At 37.2% G+C, this 12,209-nt stretch overlaps 1 protein-coding gene across 1 annotated transcript in view; it reads right to left on the bottom strand.

The window, feature by feature from the left end:
- Window positions 1–7,161: 7,161 nt before the first annotated feature.
- Window positions 7,162–12,209, bottom strand: part of LOC117323174 (adenylate cyclase type 10-like) — a 50,595-nt gene continuing 45,547 nt past the window's right edge. Inside the window, 3 exon segments of the mRNA XM_033878224.1 lie at window positions 7,162–8,694; window positions 9,740–9,932; window positions 11,074–11,194. Coding sequence (XP_033734115.1) covers window positions 8,386–8,694; window positions 9,740–9,932; window positions 11,074–11,194 — 623 coding nt within the window. The 3' untranslated portion in view covers window positions 7,162–8,385.

A 12,209-nucleotide genomic window follows, 5' to 3' on the forward strand; every position in this document is an offset into this window, starting at 1 on the left:
GATTTTGAATCTTTTTTTTATATCGAAATGTAACCAAAATTACGATTTTGGCGAATTAAGCTTATTTCTGATGCTGTATGCTGACGATTTAGTCTTGTTCTCTGAAACTGTCGAAGGCTTACAGGAATTATTAAATAATCTCGCAACTTATTGTGACAAATGGAAACTAACAGTCCATATTGAGAAAACAAAAGTTATGGTTTTCCGTAAAGGCGGAAAAATCCGTAACTGTGAAATATGGTCTTACCGCGAGAAAAAACTTGATTGTGTTGACGATTTCTCCTATCTTGGCGTAAACTTTAGATACAATAATAAATTCACGAATGTACAAAAAAAAATTGTCTGACCAAGGACGTAAAGCTATGTTTGCTTTGTTTTCTAAATGTGTAAACATGAATCTAAATTGTAAAACCATGCTGAGTATGTTTGACACCTGTGTAAGTAGCATTTTATTCTATTCATGTGAAGTTTGGGGGTCGACCAAAGGGTTAGATATTGAACAGGTCCATTTACATTTTTGTAAGAGATTACTTAAAGTTAAAAAATCTACAAATAATGCAATGGTATACTGGGAACTTGGCCGTTTCCCTTTAGAATACACAAGGAGATATAAGATAATAAAATACTGGTTCAAACTACTTGACACGAAAAATTGTATTTTAAATACTGCGTACAACTTTTTGTTAACTAAGAACACTGGGTCATGTTTTAATTGGGTACAATGTGTAAAGGATCTGCTTTGCTCCTTAGGTTTTGGTGATGTATGGCTCTGCCAATCATCACATAATTCTAAAGCTACTTTATCTTGTATACGTCAAAGAATTTTTGATCAAGCTAGGCAATATTTAAGAGATCTCTTAGAAAAGTCTTCTAAATGCTTTTTATATCAGTATATTGTGGACAATTTTTCCATTCAATTTTACTTAACAAAATATATACCTATGAATTACAGAATATGTTTATCGAAAATTCGTATGTCTGCGCATTCTTTAGCAATCGAAACCGGCCGCTACACGAATATTGATCGACATAAGAGATATTGTATAATTTGTAAGTCAACAACTGAAGAAGGGGATGAATACCATTTTATATTGAAATGTAACATGTACAATAACTTAAGACGTCGTCTCATTAAAAAATATTACTGGCAGAAACCTTCAATGTTTAAATTGATACAGCTATTGAATGTAAATAATATCAAACAGCTAACTTGTTTAGGCAAATTTATTTTCGAAGCTAATAAGATTCGAGCCGCATGTCTTTAACTTTTTCACTTTCCCCTACATTCGCTCCATATATTTTAACTTGATACACCTAAGTATTTCACCACACAATCAGATCTGCCTGATCTCAACGGGGGATGTGCGAGTTTCTGGTAAGGGTATCCCCAACTACTCTCGCATCTCCCTCACCGTTGTGATCATTCATTTGGATCAAATACATAGCTTTTAAGATACTGTTATTATATCAATATTATAGGTAACCAATAGTACATGATTTGACTAAGTATAGACTTTTATATTTAATATAACTTATGTCAGTGAATTGTATCATGCAAATCTTATTTTCGAAGCCAATAAGATCCTGGCTATATGTACAAACTCTGAACTCGTTCTCCACTTTGTAATTTCTATTGCTGTTCACGTATATTACGACTTTGTATATTATAACATGTGCTAATGGGCAATATGGCCCAGAGTTAATAAAGAAATTGAATAATGAAGGACGATATTCCAACAATATCATAAACAATAACACATCTACATTATTGATTATCAACTAATATGTGACTGAGTGACAATTGAGTAAATCTTAAAACGGTTAAGTCGGTATATATTATAATATTTACTACACATGTTATTCGGGAAATTTCGGCCAGTCCGTTCAAGGCTCGAATTCAACAAAATATGTTGGAGCTTTTGTGGAACATTTTAGTCCGCGATCGACGAAAAAAAATAAAATCAGTAATATTCTCACCAACTGTAGTAGCATCGATTTCCTTGACTTCTTTCTTGTTTCTCTAAAACAAAGTTTTAAAAAAAGGAATTATGTAAAACCTAAATGTCAGTAAAATTAACATTCCGCAATGGTCCCGATACTCTGTACTATTCTGAAGAAAACATATCAAAAACTATAACACAGAAGCATTAAACATGTACCAACTCGAAATTGTCATCAGCGTCTACATACTAAGTAAATTCTGTAATACAATATCGCTCCGTCTTAATGGCAACACCTTGGTTCAGTCTAAGAGACAAAGTTTTGATTGTAAGATTCTGATAAAAATGTCCAATAGATCACACAAATCTGTAGAAAACTTTCTATCATTAATGAAAGGGAATATACCATATGTACATCCATACCTATGGGCCAAGACGAATCCAATGGCAGGCTAAATTCTGGAGGCACGTTCCCTCCCCACTGTGTGACTAGTAGATCTACGCTGTTAAAGTTAGATAAGTAGAGCATGACATGAATTAAACTGCGTCATACAGCTATTTCACCCTTCTAGGGACTCGTCAGTGATAATAGGGACGTCATACAGCTATTTCATCCTTCTAGGACTCGTCAGTGATAATAGGGACGTCATACAGCTATTTCACCCTTCTAGGACTCGTCAGTGATAATAGGGACGTCATACAGCTATTTCACCCTTCTAGGGACTCGTCAGTGATAATAGGGACGTCATACAGCTATTTCATCCTTCTAGGACTCGTCAGTGATAATAGGGACGTCATACAGCTATTTCATCCTTCTAGGACTCGTCAGTGGTAATAGGGACGTCACACAGCTATTTCATCCTTCTAGTTCAAGTTCAAGTTCATTTATTACTTTGATAGGACTCGTCATTGATAATAGGGACGTCACACAGCTATTTCATCCTTCTAGGACTCGTCAGTGATAATAGGGACGTCATACAGCTATTTCATCCTTCTAGGACTCGTCAGTGATAATAGGGACGTCATACAGCTATTTCATCCTTCTAGGACTCGTCAGTGATAATAGGGACGTCATACAGCTATTTCACCCTTCTAGGACTCGTCAGTGATAATAGGGACGTCATACAGCTATTTCACCCTTCTAGGACTCGTCAGTGATAATAGGGACGTCATACAGCTATTTCACCCTTCTAGGACTCGTCAGTGATAATAGGGACGTCACACAGCTATTTCATCCTTCTAGGACTCGCCAGTTAGGGACGTCATACAGCTATTTCACCCTTCTAGGACTCGTCAGTGATAATATGGACGTCATACAGCTATTTCATCCTTCTAGTTCATGATAATAGGGACGTCATACAGCTATTTCACCCTTCTAGGACTCGTCAGTGATAATAGGGACGTCATACAGCTATTTCACCCTTCTAGGACTCGTCAGTGTCATCCTTCTAGGACTCGTCAGTGATAATACAATATAGGAACATCATACAGCCGTTTTGTCCTTCTAGGAGTCGCCAGTAACGATAGGGACACCATGCAGATGTTTCGTCCTTCTAGGACTCATGTGTATTGTTAGGCAACTTAAAGTAGGCTGAAAGATTTCATAATTTTCAATATTTAATTTCAAAAGAACACCGAGTACGGGTATATTCCAGAAAGATTAAGTTTGTAGTGGCTATATATATTTGTTCCGGATGTGCTACATAACCATCGTGACTGTTTTGGTATAAGTATTGCAGTGAGCAGAGACTGCATTACATATCACAAAACAGAGAGTTCCGTGTGGCGATTACAAGGCTGTTGAATTGATGTTTTGCAGCCTAGATATGGTTTTTAATATTTTTGTATATATCCTGGTGAGTGTCCTTCCTTATCAATATTGTCTATAGCACTTGGAATCTTAAACACTCAGCTGTTCAAGGTATGACCATTTTTAGCATCCCGAATTCTTGGAAATGCGTTCCTAGGAATTCCAAATACAGGTGAGGTCTAATGATTGTCATTAGAACACAACTTCGCTAGCCAAGGGTGCTCCATACGAAAACGAGAGTATCGCATAAAACCCTTTGCTAGCCATATGTGCTTGGTACGTTTATAAGTCAAAGACTGAATATAGACTAATGTATCTATCTATATATTAGTCTTTATAGGTCTTTGACTTATAAACGCCCTAAGCACATATGGGTTAGCGAAGTCGCTAGTTATGAAATATCTTTATAGTGTATAAGGATGATTTGTATTTTAATATGATTGATGAAAGTAGACCAATCAAAACCCTGCTATTTGCTTTAGACGGGCATCTATAGCCCGAGTTTTCTCTGGCCCACCCCAGACATGGTGACAGGGCCAGAGAATACTCGGGCTAGGGCATTTATTGAGGTTGGTGCTAATTTTAGTGTTCTGGGAAATATCGCTCCCAGACGTTTCTCGTTGTCGACAATAAATTTCATTACATGATTGGAGTCCCGTGTTATTACACATATACGGACACATGGTTTAATTCCAATCAGGTTCGTTTTCCGCGGATTCCCCGGCTCCATTTTAAATGTTTAAAACAGAACTGGCTCCATTCTCAACAACCTGCTGAAAAATATAGACTTTGTTGAAAAGTTTAACATATTCCGTACCTGTGGTAGATCTAAATGCAAATTAGTTTGTGTACTGAGGCTGTTCTAGTAATGTGTATTGTGATTTTACTCTCATCAAAGCAATTTGCAATGTTTGGTTATAAGTTGGTCTTAACTGTTCAAAATAACACATCAATTGAGATACATGTAGTCCTTGTTTTGTAATGATTGTTACATTATAGATGTATCAGGGATGGGTCGAATAACAGTAAACAAGAACGGTCACCTGAGATTTGAAATATTTCAGTTTATTTAATTGACCCTTTTTGCCCCCCCCCCCCCCCCCCCCTATCAGCCCCTAGGGGTCAGTCAGGGCCAACATATGCATATTATCAAACTTTCATTCCATGCTGAAAATGATAACCAGAATGAATTCCAATAGAAATCAAAACAAATCAGTCAAAAATGTGATTTCCCTATATAAACTATAGTAAAATTTACCCCCTCCCCAGGGGCAAACTTGTGACCCCAGGGTCATGAAATTTAAAATTTCAATAAAGCACCATAAGACCCTTCAAACTATAAAGAGTATTTGATTCCACCTTATTTCAGTCTTGAGAAGAAGATTTTTGAAATTTCAGTCAATTTGACCCTTTTTAGCCCCGTCCATCAGCCCCGGGGGGTCAGTCAGGGCCAACATGTGCATGCCATCAAACTATCATCCCATGCTGACAATGTTTACAAAATTAGAATGAATTCCAAAACAAATAAAACAAATAAAAGTCAAAATTGTTATTTCCCTATATAAACTATAGTAAAGTTTACCCCCGCCCCGGGGGCTAACTTGAGACCCCAGGGTCATGAAATTCACAATTTTGGTAAAGCACCTTCAGACCCTGCCATCTATGAAGTGTATTTGATTCTATCATATCTGAGAGTAGAGAAGATTTGTGAAATTTCAGTCAATTTGGCCCTTTTTAGCCCCGCCCATCAGCCCCTGGGGGTCAGTCAGGGCCAACATGTGCATGCCATCAAACTGTCATCCCATGCTGACAATGTTTACAAAATTAGAATGAATTCCAATAGAAATAAAATAAATTAAAGTCAAAAATGTGATTTCCCTATATAAACTATAGTAAAGTTTAGCCCCTCCCCAGGGGCAAACGTGAAACCCCTGGGTCATGAAATTTACAATTTTGGTAAAGCACCTTAAGACCCTTCCATCTATGAAGAGTGTTTGATTCCAGCATATCTGAGAGTAGAGAAGAAGATTTTTGAAGTTTTAGTCAATTTGACCCTTTTTGGCCCCGCCCCTTAGGCCCCTGGGGGGTGGGGACCATATTATTTACAATTTTGGTTGACCTTTAGCCATAGAAGCTTCCTGCCAAATTTCATAGAATTTGGTTTGTGGGTTTTGGAGAAGAAGTCGAAAATGTAAATTGTTTACGGACGCACGACGCACGACGGACGACGACGGACAAAAGGGGATTAGAATAGGTCACTTGAGACTTTGTCTCAGGTGACCTAAAAACAGACCTCTTCCAGTTCTAGGAATAATTGATAGCATCGGTAGTGATGCACCTCTTGTACATACTCCTGGACTGTACATACTCCTGAACTTGTACATACTCCTGACTTGTACATACTCCTGACTTGTACATACTCCTGACTTGTACATACTCCTGGACTTGTACATACTCCTGACTTGTACATACTCCTGACTTGTACATACTCCTGATTTGTACATACTCCTGGACTTGTACATACTCCTGGACTTGTACATACTCCCGGACTTGTACATACTCCTGAACTTGTACATACTCCTGGACTGGTACATACTCCTGAACTTGTACATACTCCTGGACTTGTACATACTCCTGGACTTGTACATACTCCTGGACTTGTACATACTCCTGGACTTGTACATACTCCTGAACTTGTACATACTCCTGACTTGTACATACAAAATGTACTCCTGGACTTGTACATACTCCTGGGGTATTCTAGTCTGTTACATAGCCAGGTATTTATCCAGTATTACAGTTGTAATGTTACCCAAAAATGGCTTGCCTTTAGATAACTGTTTAAGTGTTGAAGGCCATCAGTTAGTGAAGCAGATTTTTGTTAAACAACAAATTCAATAAATAAGACAACACTGGTGTATCTACTATGTGGATGTTTCTAAAATCTATTAGGATATAATAAATTCATACATGTATATATATGTTTAGTCCCAATACATGCACAATAACATAAACATATATGTGGGCACAATATTATATAAGTAGATACAAATGTAATGTAAACAATGAACACTGAAGTAACAAAGAAATAGACAAAACTGAAGTAATTGGGAAATAGACGGAACTGAAGTCACTAGGAAATAGACAAAACTGAAGTAACTAGGAAACACACAAAACTGAAGTAACTAGGAAATAGACGGAACTGAAGTAGCTAGGAAATAGACCAAACTGAAGTAACTAGGAAATAGATGGAACTGAAGTAACTAGAAAATAGACGGAACTGAAGTAATTGGGAAATAGACGGAACTGAAGTAACCAGGAAATAGACAAAACTGAAGTAACTAGGAAATAGACGGAACTGAAGTAAATAGGAAAAAGACGGAACTGAAGTAGCTAGGAAATAGACGGAACTAGGAAATAGACGGAACTGAAGTAGCTAGGAAATAGACGGAACTGAAGTAACCAGGAAATAGACAAAACTGAAGTAACTAGGAAATAGACAAAACTGAAGTAACTAGGAAATAGACGGAACTTAAGTAACTAGGAAATAGACCAAACTAAAGTAACTAGGAAATAGACGGAACTGAAGTAACTAGGAAATAGACGGAACTGAAGTAACTAGGAAATAGACGGAACTGAAGTAACTAGGAAATAGACCAAACTAAAGTAACTAGGAAATAGACAAAACTGAAGTAACTAGGAAATAGACGGAACTGAAGTAAATAGGAAATAGACGGAACTGAAGTAACCAGGAAATAGACAAAACTGAAGTAACTAGGAAATAGACAAAACTGAAGTAACTAGGAAATAGAGGGAACTGTGAACTAGGAAATAGACAAAACTGAAGGAACTGTAGGAAATGGACAGAACTGTAACAATTTTGTTCTAAATACTAGTCTACTTTTAATTTGGTGTTAGGTAGTCCTTCAGAATTAATACTGTTCCTTTTCAGTAGCTTATACATGTCAAATATCATATCCAAGGTTATTTTTTTTAATATTCAGAAAAAATGATTTCAGATATAACCACACAGTAACATAAAATTTTCATCAAGGTCGTTCATTCAAACACACTTCATAATTAAGCCCCGCATGCTCTTGGGAATTAAAAAATCTTAACACATGACCTTCATTTATTTTCTCCAACTCACAAATAGTCTTTTAATTATTTCAAACCAAAGAGGTTTTGTGTTTTAACTTTTCTCTTTCACACAAAGTCTTAAATTTTCTCTAATACAGAAAGTATTTAAATTGTTCTCTACCACACTAGTCTTATAGTCTTTTTAATTTTCCCTAACACACAAATAGTCTTTTGAGTATTCTCTATCACATAAATAATCTTTTAACTATCATATGCCACACATATTCTTAAAACTGTTATCTAACACAAGTAGTGTTTTGAGTATTCTCTTACACACAAATAAAAAAAACGTCTCTGAATCTTAATAAATTAACCATATTTGATAATGTAATTATCACAAAATACTTTCTTTTTACAACTACGTATAATGCTTTATAAAGTACTGCATTTTGAAAGTATAATTTTCTAAGTATCATGTTTCATTGGATACAAGTGTCTTATTACACTTGGTCAGTTTATGTAGAAGTCCCCATCAGAAACCTTTGCATTAGATATTCACATTAATGGCCAGGTGAAGAGCTTCCCCCTCTGTGGTCTCCATAACCTAGTGTTGAGGTTTTCGTCTGGAATTTTTTGCCATTGCCTACTGTCCTTTGGTGCTTTGAACCAGACTTTTTTGTGGTGCTCCACCCATCTCCATTCTGATTGGTTGCCCTGTTTCCTGGCAACAGTACTTGCCCTTTTTAAATTCCTCTTAGCTTTCATGCTCTTACCACACAGAGCAAAGTAGTAAGATTTGAGATGCAAAACTCGTGGCTTCAGACCTGGGATGGTGACTACATTTGTCAGTAAGAAATCAAGGTCCTGAAATAAGAGAAGTTAATGGTTAATTATCATCCTTGATGAGTGTTTTGCTGCCTTCCTACAAACCATATCAAACATTAAAAAAAACAACCCCATAACAATACAATTAAGAGTAACCAAGACTGACCCCATATTTCTTCCAGCTTTCATATTTAAAAGAATGTCATTTCAAACTAGATGTTCATGCTTTGATTTGTTTTAATAACAGATGATTATATATGTATGCAGTATACAAATTCATTACATAATAGGCCTATCAAAGAATTCATTATTATATTTATGAAAAATAACCAACACACAACACACCATCAAATTATGCAATAAAGAGTATCTTAAATTTGTTTTAATTTCATTTGAGATTTAATTAACCTTATCTTGAAATTCAATTTTTTTCAGCCTTGAGCTTTGTCATTTTTCACTCAGTTCTAGAAAATACACGGGAGCCAAGCTGACCACTACAAAGAAATCTAAGATATGGATATTCTCTCCTGCAATCTCTCAACAGTCACAAGGCCATGTTGACCACTACAAAGGTATTTAAGATATGAATATTCTTTCCTAACAGTAACAAGGCCATGTTGACCACTATTCTCTCTTACAATCTCCAACCAGTCACAACGCCATGTTGACCTCTATTCTCTCTTACAATCTCCAACCAGTCACAAGGTCATGCTGACCTCTATTCTCTCTTACAATCTCCAACCAGTCACACAGCCATGTTGACCACTATTCTCTCTTACAATCTCCTAACAGTCACACAGCCATGTTGACCACTATCACCCAACAGTCACAAGGCCATGTTGACCACTATTCTCTCTTACAATCTCCAGACAGTCACAAGGCCATGTTGACCACTATCACCCAACAGTCACACAGCCATGTTGACCACTATTCTCTCTTAAAATCTCCAACCAGTCACAAGGCCTTGCTGACCACTATCACCCAACAGTCACAAGGCCATGCTGACCACTATCACACAAGGCCATGTTGACCACTATTCTCTCTTACAATCTCCAGACAGTCACAAGGCCATGTTGACACATACCTTAAGGATGCTGTCTTTCAGTTCTTTCCATGTCTTGTGGGGTTTACCATGGCTGACTGATATAGACAGCAGTTTGATCTCCAACTCCTTACATATTGTGTACAGGGTAAAAAATGTCAAGTCCTCTGTTCTGTACAGTTGCCAGTAGTCAAACCAGCTCTGGCATGCCTCCCAGTTTTGGCACCGACAATAACTGCCATAGAAATCATAGTGTAACATAAGAATATATAAATGGCTCATGACAAGTAAGGTCAAAACCTGTCACCAATACTTTAGGAGTAAGCTTTTAAATATTTGTAAGAATGTTTCAATTTTCACACCCACTCCACAAACCTTGACTTATTTGTTTGATGAGTCATCCTGAGTAAGTAAAACATAAACTGTAGTATTAATTCTATGTTCTTCTCATCTGACGACTTTTGATAGAGATGGAATAAACCACTAAAAGTTGTTGCTGTGAAAAAAAGCTTCTGTATTCATGTACATGTAGTGAGATTGACCTTGACATCTGGCTAGTAACACTGATAATTTCAACCTTAGTAACGTATGGCCTATGCAACAAGAGGCCAAATAGGCCTGTATCGCTCACCTGGCTCTACAGCAACTTTGAAATTGATCTAGGTCATTTCTGCAGATATTAAGCTGATTACCACTTTATTCAAAAATCAGAATAGACTAGGTTTATTCATGCAATCAATGAATTTTCCAGTCCTTCATTCTTGCATGCTATTGGCCTAATAACAGGTCTTGGAATATCTTGGCTATAGAGAAATCATTGTTTAAAGATTTCATCCTGTTTGACCCCTGATACCTTGAATGTAGGTCGAGGTCATTCATTTGAACAAACTTGGTAGCCCTTCACCCTAGTATGCTACAGACCCAATATCAAGTCCCTTGGCCTCTTGGTTACTGAGAAAACGTCATTAAAGATTGTGGCATATTTGACCCCTGCTACCTTGAATATAGGTTGAAGTCATTCATTCGAATAAACTTGGTAGCCCTTCATCCCAGCATGCTACAGGCCTAATATCAAGTCCCGGGACTCTTGGCTATTGAGATGAAGTCGTAGATTGTAGCCTATTTGACCCCTGCGACCTTGAATGTAAGTCAAGATTATTCATTTGAACAAACTTGGTAGACTTTCACCCTAGTATGCTACTGGCCCAATTTAAGTGGGCTTCTTGGTTATTGAGAAGTAGTCGTTTTAACATTTCAGCCTATTTGACCCCGGTGACCATGAATGTAAGTCAAAGTCATTCATTTGAACAAACTTAGTGGCCCTTCACCCCAACATGCTACAGTATTCTAATACTGTCAAAAGACAGTCTACTTACTACATAGCAATACACATAGCCAGGTAGTATCTACTGGAGTATTCGCCTCTCACTGCATCTACATTCTTGAACAGATTTGTAGAGAATGCAAGACAGTTGTGGAATTGCTCAGGGCCAGAATCTGAAAATGAAATATTTAAATGTCTATTAAGTCCTTCATTATAAGGATTAAACACTGAAAAAAAAACCCACTAATTTACTGTTAACTAAAATCTTCATACTAAATTGAAATCATGCACAAAGAAAAGAAATATGTGAGCTTGAAAAATTGTTACACATTAACAAGAGGCCCATGGGGCCTGTATCACTCACCTGGTTGGATTTGACCAAATATCAAAATAGTGTTCATGTTCAATTCGTTTTATTTGTCAACCTCAAACAATGCTATATATGCTTAAAGTATGGGGATCCCAACTGCTTTAAAGAAATAACGAAGTCCAGACTCTCTAAGTTTACACCATGTATTCATGACTCTATGACCAGTAGCGATTTAAAGGAATTACCTTTATTTTCCCTATGGGGCCCCACAACTTTGGCCCCTCAGGGGTGACAGTCACCATTTATGCAAAATCTGTTCCTCTTCCCCAGGGATGTTTCAAACTAAATTGGGTTCAAATCCATTCACAATGTAAGACTAGTAGCGATTTAAAGGAATTATCTTTATTTCCCCTATCGGGCCCGCCCCTTTGGCTCCGCCCCTTTGGCCCCTTTGGGGTCAGAGTCAGCATTTATACCAAATCTGTTCCCCTTCCCCCAAGGATGTTTCTGACCAAATTAAGTTCAATTCCATTCATAACTTTATGACAAGTAGCGATTTAAAGGAATTACATCTATTTCCCCTATTTGGCCCGCCCCTTTGGCCCAGCCCCACAACTTTGGCCCCTCAGGGGTCAGAGTCACCATTTATGCAATATCTATCCCCCTTCCCCAAGGATGTTCCTGACTAAATTGGGTTCAAATCTATTCATAACTTTATGACTAGTAGTGATTTAAAGGAATCATCTCAATTTCTCCTATTGGGCCCTGCCACTCCGGCCCGTAAGGGGGTCAAATCACCATTTATGCAAATTCTGCCAAGGATGTTTCTGACCAAATTAAGTTCAAATCCATTCATAGCTTTATGACTAGTAGCGATT

This window comes from Pecten maximus, chromosome 3 (genome assembly GCF_902652985.1).
Source record: "Pecten maximus chromosome 3, xPecMax1.1, whole genome shotgun sequence".
NCBI classification, from domain to species: Eukaryota; Metazoa; Mollusca; class Bivalvia; order Pectinida; family Pectinidae; genus Pecten; species Pecten maximus.